Source organism: Artemia franciscana, chromosome 5, assembly GCF_032884065.1.
Source record: "Artemia franciscana chromosome 5, ASM3288406v1, whole genome shotgun sequence".
Taxonomy (NCBI): domain Eukaryota; kingdom Metazoa; phylum Arthropoda; class Branchiopoda; order Anostraca; family Artemiidae; genus Artemia; species Artemia franciscana.
The window spans coordinates 25089912-25114392 of NC_088867.1; the positions used below are offsets into that span (position 1 = coordinate 25089912).

General features: G+C 33.9%; 1 protein-coding gene across 1 annotated transcript in view; it reads right to left on the minus strand.

The window, feature by feature from the left end:
• LOC136027153 (laminin subunit gamma-1-like) overlaps nucleotides 1-24481 on the minus strand; it is a 119919-nt gene that overhangs the window by 58399 nt on the left and 37039 nt on the right. Inside the window, exons 7-13 of the mRNA XM_065704135.1 lie at nucleotides 23530-23715; nucleotides 21557-21782; nucleotides 20833-20942; nucleotides 15668-15814; nucleotides 7575-7877; nucleotides 4489-4713; nucleotides 673-858 (exon numbers count right to left, since the gene is read on the minus strand). Coding sequence (XP_065560207.1) covers nucleotides 673-858; nucleotides 4489-4713; nucleotides 7575-7877; nucleotides 15668-15814; nucleotides 20833-20942; nucleotides 21557-21782; nucleotides 23530-23715 — 1383 coding nt within the window. The remainder of the gene's footprint in view (nucleotides 1-672; nucleotides 859-4488; nucleotides 4714-7574; nucleotides 7878-15667; nucleotides 15815-20832; nucleotides 20943-21556; nucleotides 21783-23529; nucleotides 23716-24481) is intronic.

Consider the following 24481-nt stretch of genomic DNA (forward strand, 5'->3'; position numbering starts at 1 on the left):
TTTTCATAACCATTCAAGAGTAGTCACAATTACTCTTTTATGCTAATTTATAGGTAAACATAAACATAGTTATAATTATTCAACATGGTAGTAATTATAATTACGCTTTAATTTTCAAGAGTTTTGGGAATAGGACTTTTCACTATTTTACTTCTGGGAAGAAGACTTTTCAGAACTCTATTTACTTACATGTTTCACAAACTGCAATTATAGCAAAAACTATGCAGTTATAGTCCTAAATAACGATTCATCAAGAGAGTAACAAGTCCCATAATGCACGCATAAACATAAGGTCCTAAGAAATGACCTGTAGACTAGGGCGTAACAAAAGAATAAATTTAGACATAAATGAACATAACTCAACAAATTCTGGCTTATTGAAATATATCGTGGGTCTTTTTCCTTAGAAATAAATATATAGGATCTTTTTTTGTTTTAAAATCGCCCGTCAATCGCAAGTTGTTAATTAAAGTTTTATGGGTTTTTTTGGGGAAATACATTAAATGTCTGTCTAAAATATACGTGCATTTCAGAATATGGAAGCACTTAATTTTGAAAAATTATGAAAATTATTGAACTATACCTTATTTATTTTTCATATAATAAAAAGAAGAAAAGGTAAAAAAAAGGGTGTTTGAAGTCGGGAGATGAAAAAACAGCGATTTTATTTACCTGCATAGCCAAGAGGACATTCAAGACACACAACTGTAGAGTCTGCCAATTCGATACAAGCACCATTGTTAGGACAAGGACATGGGGTGCAATCATCCGAAGTTCCACGAAGGGCGTTGCCATAAAAGCCCCTTGCACATCGTTCACAATTGTCTCCAGCTGTATTGTGCTTACAAATACACCGACCTTGAAAAAAAGGACTAATAAAACAGCTTTAAGTTTCTAGTTTCCTTTTCATATATTAGTCCTATTAGCTTTATTTATAAATAGTTCGACAACTACTTGACGTTCCTTTTTCTTCTTTTTAATTTTGTGGTTTATAAGCAGGATAGGATTATTCCAAGGGGTAAGAAATTATGATAAATGGAATTATATATATATATATATATATATATATATATATATATATATATATATATATATATATATATATATATATATATATATATATATATATATATATATATATATATATATATATATATATATATATATATATATATATATATATATATATGATTGTGAATAATAATTTAATTTTATTATGAAATTAAATCTTATAATATTGATATTTAGATAATTTTATTTTAATGTTAATAAACTTTATATTTAATATTAATAATTTTTTTATATTTATTTAATTTATAAAAAACCGAACTGAACCGATTGCCTCGATGTAAGGTAGAATTACTATAATTGTCAATAATGATTCCGTTTTCTCTGCAAAGGAGAAGAATGGGAAATGGTTTAATGGGCATCCTTGGAAGTATTTGTTTGCTATCTTTCACTCCAGAATAACTTCTAATCCGCTTGAATCCTAATTTTTTCGCTTTATTTATCTTACTTAATTTCTATTATACATTGATATGCCATGGCAAATCTTTCAGCTCCTTACCAACAGACTTGAGGGACATTAGTGTACTAATCTTGGTACATTTGTTAGTGGAATTATGAAATAATTAGTCTGTCCTTCGCAAATTTTCTATGTATAGACTTATTACACATTTTATTTGGTTTTCCTGCATTCTTTCATAATATACATTTGTACCTAATACCAAGGGGCATATCCAAACAAAAATTGACAGGGAGGCACGGCCTTATTCGGGATTTTTGTTGGGGGGATATTTTAAGGGGATGGAAGGGTTACAGAAAAAACTTCTAAAAACGTAAAAAAATTGCTTTAAATTCATTTAGTTCCGTTTTTGTGAGTCAACAAACTTTTCAGGGGGAGGGGAGCCAAATCCCCCAATCCTCCCCCTTGGATATGGCCTTGCAGGGAGGTGAGATCAAACTTTTGAGATCTGCGGTGGACCTTTTTTCTTCTGAGGATTCAACAATAAAAATAGTAAAATTACATTATATAGATATGGTAAATACATTATATAGATATAGATATGTATAGATACATTATATGTATGTAGATATTATGTTATAGATTCATTTTCGTGAATTCTATACCGAATTATGCCAGGTAGTCGTTGAGCAGGTATGAATACTTCTTTGGTTCCAATAGATACACCACAGACACTGCATGAAAATATCAAGTAACATTACAGAAATAAATTAATAATAAGATAATAAAATTAATCATAAGAAAATTTTTTCTTGTTGATTTTTCAGCTATTATTTGACCAAAATTGGGTTATATTCTAACTCATTTAATAAAAGCAATGATTAGGTTGGCTTGGGAAAATCGAAAGTAAACTTAAGGAAATAACGACGGTAGTACCGAACGATTTACATTCTAAAAGAAACCCCTTGGCTCGGGAACATCAATGACAAACATAAAGGCATAATGACATTAGTATCTAACGAACTAAATTCTAAAAGAAAATCTTTGGCTCGGGAATATCGATAGTAAACCCAAGAACACAATGATGGTAGCACCGAACGGCCTAAATTCTAACAGAAAAACTCCTTTTTCTCGTTACTCAACATTAAATTGCATCACTTGGCTTGACCTTTAATTGGTCATAACTATTACTTGGCGTAAATGATGCAGGAGCATTCATAGAACGAAACTGAAATTAATTTGGAGCGGAGAATTTTATTTTTAGACGCCGAAGAACAATATCAGAAACCAATGGCCAATATAAAAACGAAAAAATGGCAGGCATTTCGGACCTATATTAATGGTCAATCTGCAGTGCCCAGATCAAATAAATAAAACCTAAAAAAACTTTCGGAATATATGTAAGCATTTAAAATTTGTAAGATTTGCATTACTAACTGCATCTTGAAGAAACAAAACACAACTAATTCAGAATACTATCCAAAGGCAATAAAGAAAGCATTTCAACACTGCAACTTAGCTTTACTTTTGGCTGAAATCGTTACTTTTCTTTTTGGATGTGTACCGACATCGAAATTACTTGTTGAACATGAATAAGACATCTGCCACTTTTTCCTATATAAGTCTAATTTTATCGGTGTCATTGAATGTTTTCTTTCGTCATGTCGCACCACATTTTGTTAAAAAAAATTTTTCAATGATAAGCCTAGATAAAATTTTGCATTTTAATTTAGATTTGCACTGACACCGTCGACCATCGAAAAGCACCATCGTGTGACGCTGTTATTATGTTAGGGTGAATAAAAAAATTTGTGTAGAAAAAAAAATCAATTACAGTGATGATAGTGGTCAAGTATATTTCTGAAGCGTGGGCGCTCCGAAAAACGCAAGAAGAGTTTCTAGATATAATTTCCAGAGAAATTGTCTGCAAACTGTTTTGGGTACCAGACAGACTGACCGTATCTCATATAGTAAGCTGTACGGAACATGTTATTCAATTCTGCTCTAGGGCTAAAATTTAGAGAAAAGATGAGATGGCTAGGACATGTTCTGCGAACGAGGATTGACAGATTGTCAAAGATTGTCCTTGTCTATCAACCGTCAAGGGCCAAAAGAAAATCGGGTTGTTCCCGAATGGGGTGGTAGGATGTCATGAGGAAAAATTTAAGGGAAATGGGAACTTCTTGGGAGGGTGTAAAGAGTGAGGCTTTGAATAGGTTGGGATGAAAGAGGAGCTTGCGTAGCTGTGTTGTCCTGAGGCGGCTTGGTGCTGAAGTGAGTTGTTAGTAGCAGAAGTAATTTGTTTTCAGTGACCTTAAAGTATAATATTAAATGCAAATAAACGAGTTATAACAATCTATGGATTATTAGTCTGAAATTTTTTCATATCATTTGGGGGATACAATCATTGAAACCATTTGGGTTTAAAACAGTTAAGACTATAAGCTCTCCAAACTCGTTAAAATCAGTTTCTTGGTTTGCTTTTTTTAGATCGTTAGATAATTAATTCTTTTTTTAATATAGGTTTTAAATTATTATAGTTTAATTATAACTATAATTTAATATAGTTTAATTATCTTAAATAAAAGCACTTTTTTTTTCTCTTCTTTTTACACCAATTTGGTGCTGGAAAGGAGTTAAAACTCTTTGGTAGCATCACAAATAAGTCCTGAAACTAACTCCCTATTTGTCCAAAAACGACGGTGGAAACAAAAATTTGACGACAACTTAGTTAAATAACGCTAAAAAATTATTGTAATTTGATTAAAAGTCATATGAAACCTATAAAGGATCTTAAATAGCTAAGAATTAGAACAAAATCATGTTGCAGAGGCTACCAAAATATCCTTTTAGGGAGAGCAGGGGGTTGTATAGCATTCTCTTCTTATCGTGGAATAGTTATTCTAGATAAAATAGAGCGATTCGAAATTATAACATATGCCTCTCCCTCCCACTGTTTTATCGCCCAATTTACGAAAATGACACGTTGTACCTTTTTTTCTATTTGTTCTCTCAGTCTTTACCTGTTTCAGCATCACAGACTTCAGCATGGCCATTGCAATTACAAGGAACACAACGGGCAAAAGGACCCCCCATGGGTGGGTCATGTCTGTACCCAGGTGCACAGCTTTCACAGAACTGACCGACGTAGCCCTCTGGACACTGGCATCTTTCAATCCAAGTTGCTGGGGCCCCAATACCACCACGCCTGGCAGTCGTCATTTTGACGTCATCCAAAAACCCAACACCTGAAAATAGAAAAATTGCAAATCGTCTAACAAATTTAGTCAACTCAGATAAAAAAGAAATTTATATACCACAAAGAGTTCATTTAAATGTATATAGAAACCGAATTAAAGGTCGGAACTCAAACAATAGCTGAAAATAAGCATTTATTGGTGAAAACTGAAGCGAGAAAAAAAAATTACAAATGAGAAGAATTTTGCTTTTATGCTTTCAATATGAACTGTGCACTCTCTATCTGATGTGCAAATTAAGTTGAACCATAACCAGGTTTTAAAGTGAGAGAAAATATTTCAATGCTTTAATACTGAATAGAGTTATAAGGTATTTATAAATAAGGGAGTAAGTAAAAAAAAATTACGTTTCAAAATGTTCTGCTAGTGTAGTGATCGGCAACCTTTTAAGTTTAAAGAGCACAATACCCTTTAGCAAATATTTAAAGTTCAAGCATGAGCCACGGTTAATGCGTAAAATATCATCCATGAGAATGTATGCATTGTTAATTTTGTGACCCAAACTTTCAGTTAAAATACATGGTCAAACTTTAAATAAAACACAATACATCTAATCAAACCTTTATTTATTATGACCTTAATTTTTCAAGTCTGATCGGATGAGACCTGGTACCAAAACTTTGGTTTTCTGAACATGATCAACTGTAGTACTGAGCACTCCCTGTCGCTTATTGTTTAATACTACAATATTGACTTTAGAAGCAATGACAAAATCAAAGCAATGACTCAATGACTAGTCGATTTTTTATAGACAAAGCCGAAACACTTAAAATAGAGGTGATCAAGAAAATAAGTAACTCAAATAAAAAAAGGGCTGATACGAAAAATACAAGAAATGATTAGAAAAATATAGGATACGTAAAATTTTGAAGAGAAAACAGGCACAGGGCCCCCCTCAACAAATTCAAACCAGAGATAATTGCATGCTAGATATACGTATCGTATAAGGATTGAATTTTTTTTTATTTATTGGCGTCTGTATCTGCATCTACTGACATGTTTTATCGCTTAGAAAATATGGGGAGTTTTTCGGAGGTAAAAGCACATTTCATCTTTGTCACTTAACGACACAAAACTATTTGCTTTTATCTATAGCAGTTTTATAATCAACCCTTTTACTTATATCTCGTCTTCACTTTTATCTCAATGTTAGTTTGCTTATATTTTAGATTATATCTTTATGAGCGAAAAGGAGCCAGTTGAGCCTGTAAGTAAATAGAAATGATATTTCTAATTAAAATGATTTATAGCGGGTATTTCAGCTGACTTGGTAGATAGAAGGAACTTCCTAAGCTTAGTAAAGCAGCCGAAGCCTTAATCAACCAAATACCTTAATAGAGGAGTCTATCTTCACTTAGGAATGATTCAAACTACTAAAAAATACATTATTTTAATCAGGTACGAGCGATGCCTTGATTAGGATTCTGATTACCCAAAAACGAAAATTTGTTTGGGTGGTCTTTCAAGCTAAAAATGGCAGCGGAATGTACAATTTTAATTCACACAAAGGTAGCCCTGTTATTTCATACAACAACATTTGATGATGACAGGTTAAGCTAGATTAGGTTGGGCTAGGCTAGCTTAGGTTTTTAACCCGTTTCTATTATTTATGGCCAAATTTAGCCCAACCTAACCTAATATACCCTAGTCTAAACTAACATGACCTAACCTAATTTTAACTTTTACCGTCATAGCTAGCATTAGACTGAAAAAGCTGACTCGCAAAGCTAATAGAATTCAACCAGAAAGAAGGGAATTCCGTACATTCTCCATATGAAGAGGGAGGGTAATTCTCATTCTCCTTTTTACAGCTTTACAGGCAACTTTAACCCCAAGGGTAACATTTGTCTGAAAAGCCCTTGTCCCCTTTAAAAATCTATCAGGCTTATAACAGTCTATCCTTCCCAAAGGGCAGCCCACACACTTCAACGGTCTTACATTTCATTCTTAAAAACATTTTTGTAGTCTGTAATTTACTTATTATAAAGCAAATGAATAAAAAACAAAAAGAAAATGGAAAAAAAAGTTCTATTCACATGAAACTAAAGAGTATTATTAAACTCGGTACGTACATAAGTCAACCCAACTTGAGGGAAGTGCCACCCACTCACCCCTCTTCCTATTTAATCCCCTGATCAAATGCAAAAATATAACTTGTGCGATTTTTGTTGTTTAATCTATCTACTGTTTTTCAAAAAATGTGAAGCAACAGTTTTGCCGTTTTCAGCCTTATTGGAAATCCTAAATTCTAATACAAGTAAATTTAAATTAATGTATCAATTCTCATAGATTTGTAGATAGAACACATGTTTGAAATTTCTGCTCCTTTCTAAAACAGTAAGTTAAATTTTAGCACACGAAGCGGAGCTGGGGAGGGGGGGGTGAAAGCTCCCTTGTATTTAGCATGGTTTCTTTGTTTAAGTTTTAATGTCTCTTTTTACTTTCATCTAAACAAAATTTGCTGCTTTATTTAATTCTAAGAAGGCACAATAGACAATTTTATGTATATATCTAACTTCTTCCAAATTTATTAATCTTTTTATTTTATTTTACACCATACCAGAGATATAAGATCAACTGTCACCAAAAAAGAATGAGTTAGATATCAATTTTTTCTAATTTTTGACGTTATATCGTTAGTATCAGCTTTATTGTAACGTCTACAGCCAAATTGTATAAAATAACGTCTACAGACAAATTCCTAAATAATGTCCAAAGTAGTTAGCACCAAAGACGTCAAAAGACGTTAACATTTCCGAAAAGATACAAAAACCAAAGGAGTAATAATTTGTTCTGTACTAGCAAAACACCAACAGCTCAAATAAAATGTTTCAACTTCTTTCAAAAATTACCTCTTGGAGAATAAGTTCCTCGGATTTTAATGGCTGTCAAGTTCGCCAAGATGGATATAAAATCCCTGGAATTCAATCTCGGAGTCCATCCATAGCGAGGATTTTCATGCAGCTTAAATTTATATCCCTGATTCTGAATAGTTGGAAGAGGATTCCCTTGGCCAAAGATGGCCTGTGAAATTGTCAAGCCAGAACCTTCAAGAACCACGTCTTCGATAGTAGCTCTGGAATTTGGCTCACCGACACGGAGAACAAACGATAAGTCTTGATTATAGCTGGCTCGCTGGTCACCCAGGTATCTTTCTGCAAGAAAAAAATACACTCAAAGAAAGTCTTTTTCCAAACTGCAAACATATATTTAAATACGAACATATGTTTAACATTTATTTCAATTTAGGATTCCAGTTTCAGTATAAGATAAATAATTAGTATTTCCGGTTCTCTAAGGGTTTGTTTTGTTGTTGATATTGTTTGTTTGTTTTTGCCTTTTTTAATATTTTTCCAAATTCCTTTGCTATTGTGAGTTTTTTTTGCAAGTTGTTGATATTGAAACCAAAGGGCGTATCTAACATTTTTTTTATTTCACAAGAGAGCAAAAAAAATTTTAGCTTTATGCCGGTACAACCTTTTTTGGGACATTGGAATACAAAAAATCCGCAAACATTATACTGTATACGAGAATAAAGAGGCTTGATTTGGACTTAGTATAGTAAATTATATCAATTCTAGTCATAGACTTGGGGTCACTTCGAATTTCAAAACTTCGGATTTTTTAGGAAAGCATCGAGCACAGTAAGAGTATCACATTTTTCAATAAAATAGTCTATTTAATAATCTGGTATTTTGAGCAAGATCCAAGTTGTGTTTATATAACGAGAAGAATTGTCTTTTTTGTGTTTTCTTTCTTTTAGTTATCAGTTTATCACAGTGCCTAATCAGCGTATAATTATTAACATTTAGAATTTATTTTTTCAACTTGTTCCAAAACATGTACCAAAAGAATGAGTTCATTGTTAAGTAACTTCAACTGCTTTAAGCAATACTTTTTTATTATTTTAGATATTTTTTATTTTTAACAAAACTTTTTAACTAATACAATTCAGCATTCAAATGCTCTGTTTTTCTTATTAAGAAAATTAGATAGTTTTGAGCTGGTCTCGTAAACACAGGAACACTGTAACTACTTCTTCTATAGCGAGTATAACTAAGGCTGAGAATATTGAAAAAAAAATATATCTGAGGAAACGTTGAGGGGAAAGTAGAACTACATCAATCCATACTATGTGTAAACAGATTGCTAATACGGGCTAATACGGGTACAAGCAATATTTTTGGAACGGCTTATCATATTAAGAAGAAACTTCAGGGGCATCATGAGTGGGATGTTCAGTTGACCAAAAGGCAAAATCTACCTGCTACTACTGCGATTAATGCTGCTGCTACTACTGTTACTACTAATAATTATACACTATTACTCCTACTACTGTTAGCACTACTACCACTACTGCTATGATACTAGTTGAATTAAAGCTACACTTATGAAGGTGAAAAATTGACAGAATATTGAGGGAGAATTTGAACTAAATCAAAACAAACCAAGCGCATGCAGATTGTCAAAAGGGTGTGTCTCAAGAATAGACTTGGGTATTAAGTTGAAACTTTCAGAAAATACTTCAAGGTGAAGATCAATTGACAAAAATGCAATATATGCATATCACTACTAACACTAACACCATTGCCACTTTTACTTATGCTACTACTGCTACTAAACTACTACTTCAGTTGCAAAAACTTGTAAAGCTTAGAGTATTAAGGTGAAAAGGGCGTCAAAAGCACACATCAACAATATTTTTGGAAAGGCTTAACGTGTCAAGGTGAAACTTCTGGGGTATCATGAAAGCGATGTTAAACTGACCAAAAGGCAATATGCACTTGCTACTACCCGCTATTAATACTTCTGCCACTACTACTACTACTACTACTAAAACACTAGCACTGCAACTACTTCTACCTTCCACCGACACTACTGAGATAATAGTGCTATTAAGGCTAAATCTATGAAGATAAAATTTGAGAGAATATTGATAGCAAATTCAAACTAACAAAAGACACTATGTGCATTTAGATTGTCAAAATAGCATTTCTTCAGAATTGATTTGTGTATTAAGTTGGAACTCTTAGAGAATACTTAAAGGGGAAGATCAATTGACCAAAAGGCAATAAATGCACACTACTACTAATACAAATGCTAATGCAGCATCTCCTAGTTCTACGACTATTATTACTATTACTCCAACTACTACTTCTATTTCAATTACTTGTAAGGTTAAGAGCATTAAGATGAAAATTTCAAGCAGTGTATGAACATACAGGTTATCAAAAGAGCAAATCAACAATGTCATAGCAACGGCTAATTGTATTTAGTAGAGTAATTATACTACTGCTATGACAACTATTAAAATTATACCTAAGGGTATGAAGGTGAAATTTTCAGAGAATTCTCTGAAAATTTCTATTGTACGGATGACAACCTGCCATCCGTATGCAGGCCCGCAAAAGGGCATATCAGCAATATCTTAGGAACAGTTTTGAGTGTGAAATTAAAACTTGCAACGCTTGTTGCGGGAGGCTGAACTAACCAAAAAATAATATTTGCATCATAGTGCTGCTGCTTCTACTCCTACAACTCCTAATACTGCTACTATTATTATTACTGCTACTACTACTACTAAAACTAAGACTACTACTATTAACTCTGCTCCTACTACTATAACTACTGGTGCTGCTACTACTACTATCAATAAACCTAGGAGTATTAAGGCAAAATTTTTTAACAATATAATAAGTGTATTGAAATAAATTGAAACACACTATGTCCACATAGGTTGTCAAGAGGACGTATCAGCAATCCTTCAGGATCGGTTGATGGTATTAAGTTAAAATTTTCATCCTGTGTTAAAGGGGATGTTGAAAAAAAAGATGCTATGTGCATATTGCTACTAATGCTACTACTGCTACTACAAATATTACTACTACACAAGCTAAGGGTATTAAGGTAAAGCTTTCAAGGAATATTCAGGCAGGTGCTGAACTAAATCAAAACGAATTACGATCATGTAGATTGTCAATAGGGTAACAAAGCAATATCACAATAACGGCTTATATCATTAGGTTAGACCTTTCAGGGTAAGTTGTGACAGATTTTGAAACAGCCCAGAAGACACTATGTGTATACTTTTGATGCTACTTCAACGGTTACTGAAACTAAAGACACTAAGGGCCTTAAGTTGGAACATTTAGGGGAAGTTTTAATTAAACGAAAAAACTATACGCATGTAAGTATTAAAAGGGCACATAAGCAATATCATAGGCAGCGTTGCTCTATCATAGCTAGTAATATCACTGATATCTTAAAGAGCTAATTTGATTGAAAATTCAAAGTTCTAGTGCCCTTTTTAAGAGTCAAAAGAGCTAAAGCTCTCTTCTTTAGCTCATAATTTTCCAAGCACTTCCAATCAAAATTTCAGATAGCCATTTTGTTCAACACAGCTGAAAGGTCTTGTAACTGTCTCTCTACAGCTATTACGTAGGTCAGTCCCCCACAGTTATGCAATTTGCCTATTATGTTTAAAAACTAAATGTTGCCTTAAGATTAGATCAAAAAGCACTTTGTGTATGCTGACTGGCAATAAGACATCTCAGCAGTATCACAAGAACTACTAAGGGTATTATGTTTAAACTTTCGGGGCTACTTTTATTACTACTTCTGTTCTTAAAACTTAACTAAATCAACAGAGCGTGAGTGTATCCAAGCTGTCAAAGAGCATAGGTAGATTTTTTTGTAAATGGTATCAAGTTCTTTCTTTTTTTTTAGGTCAACTAGAGTAGGCACATAACTAAATTAAACACAACTATTTGTGCCCAGATTTTTCACAAAGGGTGTATGTTGTTAAAAATTGTTAAAACAATTTCTTCAGCACAAAAATAGCAGGCCAAACTGTAAATTCTTAAAGAAGAACTTATTTAAACTATTATTTTCTTTTTCTCTGAAAATACTATGTCAATATAAAACGAACAGAAATTAATCAGAAAAACTTTTCCACAAAGTAAATTTTTCAAAGAAAAGTAAAGAAATCCATTAAACCAAAAATGCGCAAAAATAAAATCAAATAATCCAACAAGGGTAAAACTGCCACTACAATCAGCATCGATAAATGAATGAAACCAAAAACGAACAGAAGTGAATAAAGAAAGAACGAGCAGAAGTTAACAAGAGCAAGGCTCAAAACCCCTATGCCTTCCAAAGACCAAACAAAATTTACATTTTACCGAAAAAAAAAAAAATGTTTTCACTTTTATAACTTAGAATCAAATGTTATCAACATTTTAAGGAATGAATATCAGCATATGTGTATCAAACTGACAATGCACATTCATTTGTATTTTTTCCATTAAAGTGGAGATTATGTTCTGGCCTTGGGAAAGCAAAGGGGTTTTGAGCCCTACTCATGTTAATTTCTGCTCGTTTTCAGTTTGGCTCGGTTATTTACTGTAGTTTCTGTTCGTTTTGGGTTTCATTTATTTATCGATGCGGATTTATGGTAGTTTTACGTATGGTAGATTATTTGATTTTATTTTTGCTCATTTTTGGTTTAATGGAATTCTTTACTTTTCTTTGAAAAATTTATTTTGTGGGAAAAGTTTTTTTTTATTCCTGGCTGCAATTAATTCCCTGTTTAATCATCACGACGACCGTTACAAGTTTGTAGATGATCTGTCCATAGTGCTCGCTTACCTGGTCGAAAACATTGTCATAACAAAGCAGTTTTCAGACCAGTTATTTGATCAGCTAAAGACCGAATGCTCAAGTCATGATCTGACCATTAACGTAGCCAAGTCGAAGATAATTCGTTTCAACCCTCTGAAGCGGAATATAGATATGCCTCTAGTCCCTTTCCCGATTGTGAACGAAATAAAAATCTTAGGAGTAACTTTCACTAGTGACAGTAGTTTCAGTGCCCACATTAGTTTAACCGTCCACAAGGCTAATGCAAGCCTTTAGACACTTACAAAAATGAGGCGTTTTGGGTGTGATACTGAAAGTCTTCTCCATGCCTACATGTGTTATGTTCGCCCGTTGCTCAAGTACGCGTGCCCGGTGTGGGGTCCATCTGCTATCCGCACAGCGTACCTATTACGCGACATAGAGTGCGTCCAGAAAAGAGCAACAAGGATTATACTCCGAGACCGTGACATACCTTATGATCAAGCCCTCGCTAAATTAAAATTATCTCCACTTAAAGTCCGGCTTGAACACCTTATTCAGCAATTTGGAAAATCCGTCCTAGCCAATAAGAGCCACCGATCAATACTACCCGAAACAGCCCCTCCCAATAGCCGAACTCGGTTACAAAATAAACTTCTACCCCCCTAAAGTACGAATGAATCGTTACGCCAACACATTTGTGCCTTTCTTCACATCGTTTTTTAATGCTGAGCCGTAGTGTGTGATTTTTGTTTAAATGTATGATTTTTGTAAAAAAAAACAGAATTTAGCTATGCTACGATAGTTTTTAAATATACCGATCTCTCTCTCTCTCTCTTTAATTAATATTGCTAAAGTGACATAAGACCATCCTCACCAAATTTCAAAATCTCTTATAATACAATGAAATTAATTTTCATCCTGATGGAAGAGCACCTCTGATTGTGCTGCTAGAAAAGGCAATTTAAAAATTTACTAATTACCAGTTTTAGAGGGCGTTAATAAAAATGCCTTAGACTCGAGCAATAAAACTGCTTATGGGACACTGTGGATCTGACTAAAATAGCTATGACTAAATATCTGTTTGAGAAAGGAGCCGGCCCAAATGCAAAGAGTTAATATTGACAGGAAACAGTCTTACAGTGTGCTACTAGGAAAGGCAATTTGGAAATTTGGAAACTACTCGTTTCAAGGTGTGCCTCAGATTCAAACAATAAAATAGCTTTATGGCACACTGTGGGAATCGAGTTGATGCGATTCTAGTAAACGCTACAAATTTTACTCCGCGATTTTGGCCGCGAAGAGTGTGATACAAAGTATTAGACACAAAGGTTTTTCCGGTACCGCATGGCCCATTTATGAAGAATCTTCTTTTCCTTTCTAGGATAGTAAGGATTATTGACAGCCTTCAAAATTATTGTTCACAATTTCAATCTGTTTTCCTTGAAGAAACTGATATATACACTTTTCAGAATTAGCTATAAATTGTTATGGGCAAGAATTCTTTCTTCACTATAACTTTAACATAAAACACAGGAAAAGAGCCTACGGCTCTTTCTCGATTAGAATAATAAAACACGAACCACGGAGAATAAAGGAGGAAAGTCGGTCAAATATGGTAAAACATAAGTGTTTATCCCATCATCATGTATCAAAAATACAGTTTTTAATGAAAAATTGATTTATTCTGAAAATTATTTCTGCTTAATTATAAAAGCGACTATGTATAGCAATTTCCTTTAACATATCTCTATGGTGTTCTGATAGCCCGCTAGTCCTAGCGAAAAAAAAAAGAAGTGCTACAAACATTAGTGCTACAAACGCCAGAAGTGAATTTCCTTGTTTTTCAAGATGGGGGACTGTAATTCTCCTGTATATGCTTTTCGACCATGCTGATTCCAATGCTGCAGTTTCCGATTCAATTAGCCACCAATTTAGGGGAATTTTAGTTGTTTTTTTTTAAATCACCATAGGTTTCTTTTCCGTGTAAACTTTTATTTTTAAGGCGAACAGAAAAACTAGTTACTATTTCTGGATCACTGTCAAATGAAACTTTTTTCTCAATAGGCAGTTTTTTTTTCAAAACGGATTTTTCAACTTTTAGTTATTATGGGTGACGGTTCACCTTTTATTAAGTTCCAGTTAAGCTGCAACCATGATATAAGTTTTGAAACTCATAATAAGACCACTTCGAATTGTCTAATTCGTCAGAAAAAATATCTATACGACAGTTATTTTTTAACGTCGTAACATTCCAAGTTGCAATTTCATATTCTTTAAATCATTGAAATTGAGCCTTAGAACGAACAAAATTTACTACTTCACAGTTTATACATTATCTTTTTGACTGACTTAACTGACTCTTGTTACTCCCCTGTATTCAAAGAATTTTAAATAAAACCTAGCACTTTACCGAAAATTAATCTTTCTCAACTTTTTATAGAGAAAAAAAAATAATGACGTAGAATTTATTGACTTCAGGGCCGATAAAAGACGAGAGCTTCATGAATTTTTGTATTTATTTTCTGCAGGCCAATTAAGAATTTTCTGCTTCTAATCGCTGTTTTACACACCGCCTAGTTTTTTTCCTATTATAATTTTCATAGGAAAATGTCCTTTTCTGGAATTTTCATAGGAAAACCTGAAAAAGAGACAAATTCACCCCCAAAGCCTAAACATTAAAATAAATTGTACTTTTCCCCCACTAAATTTTGTAAATCGACACCAGTCTAGCCAGGAAACATACTAGCTTAGCCACTAGAACTAGTCTAGTTCTATCAGCCAGCAGACGATTTGTGAAAAATACTAAGTGGGCTATTTTCCGAAATGCACAATCTGACCCTTTCTTATTTCCTGAAATAGATTAGAGATGAAGTTTTGGCAGTTAAATCGTCCTTTTCGATCATGAAATGTTAAAAAGAAAATATCCTTTCTCAAAATACTGGTCATGCATTAGAAAACGAAAAACCTGAGTAATTGCGAGTTATATTTTTCGAACTACCTCAAGTGAAATATTCCTCTAACAATAATATTATTTTAGACAGTTGAATTCAGCTTTCCCATAAATTCCAATTCTTGATTTAAATTGATGGCAACATTCGAAAAGAACAAAAATGACAAAATAATTCTCAAAGTGAGTATCAAAAGATGAAGAACTATCTAAGTGGATTCCATCAAAAAATATTCTTCAAACAGAGGTTTATCAAAGGTTTAAAAAAATTACTTCTTCTAATTAAAAAGAGTTTATGATCAAAAAGTAAGGCATTTAAATTTTTCAATACGTTGTGAACAATTATATAAGTATCTAATTAGCGCATGTTTTTTTTACCTGGTGCCATGAAATACACAACATCACCGGTAGAAGAGACACCTATATTTTGAATCACGGTGTTGTAAGCAATTTGTACTTTGGTGCCACTTCTTTCTATTGCTTCCCATTTTTCTTCATTTCGAGCAAAAACACTTTCGATCAGACCTGAAAAGAAAAAAATTAATAATAAATGTTATGGTGAGGGCATCGAAATTAGATGGCGCTCATAAGTCTGACAGATAAAGTCCGGTAATTTAGTTATAAAGGAAGTAAATATATATGCAGTCAATATCCCTATTTTCTTGCTACCCAGATTTAGGACTCAATTGCGTCTTTTTTTACCCTAAATATTTTTTGGCAATGAATAAAGCCAAAATTTGTAAAACTAGATTATCATCGATACCTGACAGTAATATCTAATAGTGATATTAACCTGACACCCGATTACCTTGGTATCAGAAAACACAAAAGTAATTTCGCCCACTATACAAATTCATCGTTTTCATTGTCTGAACACCAGGTTTTGAATTCCTGAAAAGTTCAAATCTCAATAACGTCATTATCAGTTTAACAGTATGCAGTAACCTTCATAAACTACAATTCGTTTTCTGCTTAGATGACTAATACACAAATCATATTCTAACATTAATTTTGATTTTTGTGAGCATTTATTTTGAATCTTGTCCCAAATCTGATCAAATCATGGGTGAATTCAAGCGGGAACCCCAAATAATTAAATTGGTGTCAATAGTATGCGGAAAACTTGATGTCATCAATTCCTTCGTGAGAACCCAAGAGAACCCAATTTTAGAAAATTAATATCCAGTTAATAACATGGTTAGTGTATGGATGACCTTAATTTTAAGAAGGTCCACAGTTTTGCATTGCTATAATTTACCTTAGTACAGTATTTGTATATGAAAATTGGTGGTCTCATTAAAAAAAAAGTGTTCAATCTCTTTATTACATCTAACATGGAAGACATTCCTATTTTAGTTCTCTTAATCTAGTAACTGCTGTTTGGGAACAAAGAAACAGTTACTCTACAAAGGTAAATCATAATAAGAAATTGACATAAGTCCAGGGTTCACAGTATCAATTTCAACTGGACTAATTACTTATGCTATTATGACTGGATCATAGGCAGCGCAATAGCGCTGGCTAAGTAAATAGCGGTGTGGGCACAATATATTATTCATTTTTTTATTTTAATTATTGATTTATTTCTTTTGGTTTTAGACCAGCGCACCTCCTATTGAGGTAGCTGTCATAGAAACTTCAAAAAGGACTCGTTTAATTGGAAATTGAAAGGGCTAGTGCCCTTTTCAATGGTTCGAAAGTGATTGGAGGGCAAATAACCCCCTCCTACCGCCCACCATTTCTTCAAACTCATGAAATTAAAATTTTGAGATAGCCATTTTGTTCAATGTAGTAGAAAGGTTCAGAAATTATATCTGAGGATGACACCTCCCTCCCAACCCTCGGCGCAAGGGTTGTAAGTTATTCCCTAGGACATACAAGGTATATATAGAAAGAGTAATCGTAAAAACTTCGGAGGAGGCTCATTGGATGGGTAATCAGAAGTTCTAGTGCTCCTTTTAAGTCCAGAATGATCAGATGGTGGATCCCTCCACCAAACCTCGTATTTTCCCGAAATGCATCTGGTAGAAATTTTGAGATGGCCATTTGTTGTCTTCGAAACTTCAAATTTTGAGATTTGAGCCGTTTAGTTCAACGTAATTGAAATATCCGGAAATTCTATCTTTGAGGATGAAAGCCCCCCTCCATAGCCCTCAGGGCAAGGGCAGTGCGTTATGTCCTGGAGGTATATAATGTTTATATAGAAAAAGTGATCTTATAAACTTCGGAAGGGGCTCGGGGGCAGAAGTTCTGTCCTTTTTAAGATTTAGTGTGATCGGAGACTGGATACCCCCCCCCCCCCGCGTCTCGTTTTTTCCCGAAATGCATCTGATAGAAATTTTGAGATAACTATTTGTTGTCATGGAAATTTCAAAAAAGGTTCATTCAATTGGAAATTTAAAGGGCTAGTGCCCTTATTATTAGTCATAAATAATTGAAGGGCAACAAGCCCCTCACATCAATCAATTCACAAAACATATCTAATCAAAAGTTGAAATAACCATTTAGTTATGTCTTTGAAGATGACACCCCCCCCCCCAAGCCCTCAGCACAGGGGTTGTAAGTTGTGCCCCGAGGGCATATACTTTATGGAAAAGGTGGTCATAAAAACTCCAGTATAGTCTAATTTGATTAGTGATAGAGAGAGAGAGAGAGAGAGAGAGAGAGAGAGAGAGAGAGAGAGAGAGAGAGAGAGAGAGAGAGAGAGAGAGAGAGAGAGAGAGAGAGAGAGAGAGAGAGAGAGAGAGAGAGAGAGAGGGGGGGGGGGGAGAGACCGTTTTGTTAAACAGCTTTCTTAGCTCTTGGCTAATTTGCAGTTGCAAAATATTAAAAACGAAATTTATGCACTGTTAAACATAGACGTAAAAAAGGCACAAATCAACTATAAATCAGATGTTCTATTGACCTTTTTATAAGGCAAAGTGATCGGGGGGTAGTCACCCCTCCCCCTACGCCCTATTTTCCGCAAATGCATCCGATAGAAATGTTTAGATTGCCATTTGTTCAAAAATAGTCCAAATATCATTAATAAGGTCTTTGGGTTGACAGAATCCTCCAGAGTCTAGGGGTTAAGGGTTGTAAGTTATGCCCCAGGAGTATATAAGGCTTTTATGAAAGGGGTGGTCGTTTGAACTTTAGAAGAGACTCATTCGATTAGAAATGCATATTTCTAGTTCCCTTTTCAGAGTCAAATATTATGGAGAGCAACTAGTCCCCCCCCTTGGCATTCTCTTTTCCTGAAACAGCATTCAATTAAAATTGTGAGATAGCCATTTTACTACCAATAGTCCAAAAATTATACAAGAATGTCTTTAGGGTGGACACAGTCCTCCATAGCCCACGCGCAAGGGTTTTAACTTATGCCCCGGGGCATACAAGATTTTTATAAAAATAACAATTAGAATGTCATCCAATATCCAAAACCTTTTTTTGAGTTTTTCCTTCTTTAATTTCAAGCGTGAAATGATGAATTCTGGCTTAGTTTATTTAAGTTCACTTTAACCAGCGAAGAAAGACTAAAAATGGCTTTTGAGTCTTCAACGGAGAGTGAACGCAAAACAGATATTTTTGTTTAAAAAAGCACAAGACAAGATAAGTTTGTTCTAAAATAAGATTAATAACTGATAATTAATATCTCAGTTTGCATGCGAATTGGCAGGCAAAGTAAGCCAATTCGCAAAATATAAAGTGGAGGACCTGAGCTTCCTCTTATTTTTATTTAATGATGATAGCATTCTTTTTTATATGAGGTATTTTTCATATAGATATTTTTAAATATTTTAGAATGGCTTTTGAGTCATTCTTTAAATGTCAACCTGCAGCAACGTACTGGGCTGATAAAGAGAAAAAAAACAAAAAAAAATAGTTTTTTTTTATGCATAAAAAAAAAATATAAAAAAATAAGCTATTGAAAAACCTATGTTCAAAAGTTCGTTCTTTAGTTTCGAGCTCGAAAAGAAGAGTTCTGGCCTAGTTTATTTAGATTTACTTTAACTTTGGAAGAAAGGCTTAGAATGGTTTTTGAGTTTACAACGGGAAAGTGAACGCAGAATAGATATTTTTGTTAATAGCAGTTTTACATATACAAAAAAAAAAGCACAAAAACATTTAAGTTCTCTGATGAAAGACTTTGACAATAAACTTATTAAACTATCCCAGACAAATAAAATATCTTAGCGCAAATTATGTTCTGGTCTTGAGAAGGCATGGGGTTTATCAGCCCTACTCATGTTAATTTCTCCTAGTTTTCAGTTTGACTCGGCTATTTATTGTAATTTCTGTTCGTTTTGAGTTTCATTTATTTATTGATAGTGGTTTGTGGTAGTTTTACGCTTGAAAGATTATCTGACTTTATTTCTGCTCATTTTTAGCTACATGGAGCTGCTTACTTTTCTTTGCAAAATTTGTTTTGTGGAAAAAGTTTTTTAAATTAATTCTCTCTTAAAAAAGAATCTAAAATTGTAAGTGGTAAAATATAAATGTAGAAGATAGGTTAATGTAAAAGTAAAAGATGAAATGTAAACTTAATGTAGAAGATAAAATATCACCATCAAAGGGAGGTTTCTCCCTTCCAAGATTACTCATAAGGACTCCTCCCTAGAAAAATTATGGCCTAAAAAACCACTATTTTCGTATTTTCAAAACTACTCTGACCCTCCTCTCTCCCTTCCTCCTGAAAAAAACATCTAATTCTTACAGGGTAGAGTCTATAGGGTGGACTTTCTATGGCTGTTTGTACAGGAAGTCTATGTAGCCGGCTTTTTGCTGGCCAAAAACCATTTCATTAGTAACTCTACTATATTTGTGACAATCTTTTCGCAATATGATATGCCATACCCACAGCCTAGTGCTAAAACCATGGGTGGAAATTTAGAAGACTTACAGCCCAAGCATCAAGCTTAATGAAAAAAGTAGAGAATAGTAAAGCAGAGGTATAGTAAAGCAGAGATAAAACCAAAATAGTAAATCAGAGAGAATAGTAGAGTAGAGAATAGTAATAGTAGAGAATAGTAAATACATCCTATTTACGAGACAGAAGCCGAAACCTTTAGTTTTCCTCTAGAAAACTGGCTCTTGAGCTTTCTTCAAGCTAATTTTTGGACAGGGTTGTCATTTTACGCAAAGAAAATGAATACACTAGGCCTTTAAAAATAGGAAAAAAAAAGACAGAAGTCGGAACCCAGAACCTCTAGTGATGAAACTGAGGGAGCCAACCTTAAATCTATGGGTAGAAGTTATATTTATACAAGTTTTTACATTAGTGAATTATTTCTATAGCATATTTGCTCCAATATTGTCATGATTTTATTTGGTTTGACCACTTACTTTCACAATTGTTTAATATCTGTGCTTTATTTTAGTTTAAAGCAATCGTGTTAGCTTACTAGCTGTTCTAGTTAATAGAGATATAAAATATTCAAGGGAAGGACCACAGTATCTTGAACAGCTGGCGGCCGAAACTGAACGAACCATGGCTCAACATATAAGCAGCATAAGTAGTGTCAGCAATTTTTGTGGTCGTTACAACGGGGATTTTTACTTACTTTTTGAATATCCTGGCGCAGACCTGCAGACAGAACTGTGGCCAAAGCAAAAGCAGGGATTGCATCCAAAATCGTTAGAATCGTCAAGGTTGAAAAAACCAGGCTTACATCTGCAAGAACAACAATTCACTATAATAAGGTAACTACACTTTTAACTATTTATTTATGGCAATTTTTAGAACCATGGTGTTTTATTACTTTCTAATGTGTTTTATTCCTTAGCTGTTTTTTTCTCTCTAAGTATTTGTCTTTCTCTATTTACACTCAGATATCATTTACGTTCCATAGCCACAGCATTCTTGGAGGGAATTTTTTCTCTTGCCTTAGACTAGCCAACAGATTCAGTTATTTTTGCGATTCAACGATCCTCTCGATAAACGGCAAACACCTGTTCTCCAGCTAAACCTGATTGTACCACGATATAAGAGATGTAAAGAAAGCTCGTTACCGCTTTCGTACAGTGTTATAATTCTGAACTATGACCATAGTAATACCATAGAGTGTTTAAACTTAATTGACTTTAATGCTGAAATTGACTTCATGGATTTTTGACTGCTTGTGTTTTATTCTTTGTAAGTCAAATATTACGATGAAAAGAAAAGATGTGTTGTCAGTTTTGTAATTTCTTTTAAATAAAAAGATTTTGGTTTGATAAAAATGAGAGTAATACAGACTATTTTTTAGCCAAGCAATTAATTCAAAATGAATTAGTTAAGTTCCTTACGTTTCACAACGTTGTCCTTCGACGTTTTCTTTGCATGCACAAACTCCATTTGAAGGGTCACACTGAGGACGATTGTTATAGCTCCCCGCAACATTGCAACCACATGGCTTGCAGCCTTGGGGACCAAAATCGTAAAAGTTATCGGCACACCTGTCGCATTTGTCTCCAGTGACACCTGGCTTACACATACAGCGTCCATCACGGTTACATTGGAGACTCTCGGATCCTGTAAGATAGATGATCATAGGACTATGTCTTGCTTTATCATTTTCCTTAAGATTTGTTGAATAATGTTGGAGCAAACGGTCAAAAAATAAGAAAACTTAGGAGTAAGGTGTAATCCTTCGCATTGAAGTACCCGAGCTATAAATGCCTTGTTATTTTCAGCCATATCAAAAGAAAGACCAATTTCTATTTGGAAAATACGCTGAGTTTTGGAAAGTTCTTGCTTTCTAAATCTCAGCACCGTGACATTCTACCTGATCAACCATCAACAACGAGAAAGCAAGATAAGTTAGTTCCCGTTAAAGCAAGAACAAACCGATATGGTAGTTCTTTCGTCCCGGTTTTCGTCAAAATGTATAATAAGAGTTAATATTTATAGTTTGATTTATATTTACAAGTGTAGTTCGATTTTGTATATGTTGTAAAGAAACATAAATCAGCGATAGCTGTCAAGTTTTTGCTATTAACTTTCTCCTAACAAATATTTTAGATATTGTTTTGAACATTTTCGACATTGAAGTAGATCCTGCTACTGGATTAGGATACTATTACAGAAAATATAAAGTGAGACCCAGTTTTTCGTGATAATATTCTCTGGGATTGTTCTAAGTGAGTTGGCAGGGTTGTAGAAATATAAACAGTGGGGTGGAAAACAAATACTGAAAAAAAAGGTGTTTTTGCAAGGAGATTTTTTTTAATTCTGCGAAAGTCTGCGCTTTAGCTATATTTGTGGTTATCTAGCAAGGACAGAGCAATAGAGCATCACTCTTATCCCCTCCCTTTCCGCGTTTCTCGGCTACCCTTCTTACAAAATTTTTAGTCAGTTTATGTTCAAGTTAAAAAAAATAAAAAGCGAAAGTTTTATAGCTGGAAACAGTGACAGGCTTTCACGTTACAGCTGTTATCATATTACAATGCACTGTGAAAACAATTGTAATTAATAGTATAATAATACAATATAGATATAGATATAGTATAATAATATGTTTGAATAGATATAGTACAAGAAAATATTCAAGTAAACCTGACAATCTATTTATATGCACAGACAATGGGACAGCGAAGAATGTTGTATATTCGCAAGTTTTACGTAGTTAAAAACATATATATATATATATATATATATATATATATATATATATATATATATATATATATATATATATATATATATATATATATATATATATATAGATATTCACAGGTGGGACACAGGGACACAACTACAATGGCGCGTAACTAATATGGTGCGTAACGACTTACGCGCGCGGGGGGGGCTTGGGGGGCGAGAAGCGCCCCCACCAACTAGGTGTTGGGGTGGCGCGAAGCGCCACCCCGACAGCTAGTAAGAAATAATTAGTTTGTCATTACAGACCGTAAATAAAAAAATGGGCACGAAATAATTTTCTTATAACTCACCGACATAGAACTGGTTTTATCAAATAAATAAATTTTTATAAGGTAGCACCCAGCGATTGATCAAATTTCAAAATTGACTCAAAGTAAGCCGCATCAATATGGCTGCTTTATCTGTATAGCTAGACAGCCTCTCAATGTATCCAACATGAGATACACCTGTTTGGTGTATGCAAAGTTCCTTCTACACGCTAATTTAATCGGCTTCACTTGCTGCTAAGGGTGTCACAAAACTCGAAAGGGGCAGCTTATCTTAATAGGTCAATCCATGAAAAAAGGGCTTAGTATACCTTAGACTAGCACTTCGCACAATCAAAGAAAAACCAACTTACCAATTTCATTACAGCGACAATCAGTGCAGTAGCCATCTTCAAGCATATAGTGGTTTTCTTTGCACCTTTCACAGTTTGGACCATCTCGGTTACCTCTGCAGTCAATACAATGGCCACCATGGCCAGTGCTATCATACAGGACTTGGTCAAAAAAGCAACGGTTGCTAAAGTTATTGCAGCTACATTCTAAAAGAATTTTATTATGAATTTTTAAAAATATTATACAACAGGAAACAGGTAACATAGTTCAAAGAAAAAAATTTCAATTAGCTGAAACTTACACAGTCTATAGGGGAAAATTATTACTTCAACAAACAGCAAAAGTCGATTAATTGACCATGCAGCTTTTGTAATGTTGACATCCACAGCCACAATTTTGATAAAGACTAAAAAAGCTAGAATTCGTCAATTTCATTACCACAATCCATCTATGCCAAGTCGACCTCATATACAATATTAGCACTAATTTTTGAGATTCCGAAAAAAACATGTTAAAGGGTTCGGTCTGGGTCTATTCCTATTCTGGTCATTTCCCTGTCATTCATTTTGTTGGTTGTCCATAACTGGACCAGTCTGATCCATTTCAATCCCTTGTTCTATTTTCATTTATTTATTTATTGCTCCGTGTTTACCAAAGTGTTTCGAAAATGAGGCAAAATTTCTAGTTTTGCCTTTAGCAATTTATGACAGTTTGATTTGACGACGTCGTATATCACTTTCTAAGGGATGATGCAACCATAGGATTGGCTCTTCTCGTGGTATGATTTTATGACGTCATACGTGGGGAGTTAAAAAAATAATTTCAAGATAGAAGCTCCATACCTCGTGGTGAGGGTTTTAGACCATAAGAAATAGATTGGCTATGGAATTTCCATTCACCGAAATTGTGACCTTCTTTAAAGTATGTGAATACCAAGAGATGCAGGCTTTTCAACAGAACAAACTTTTATTT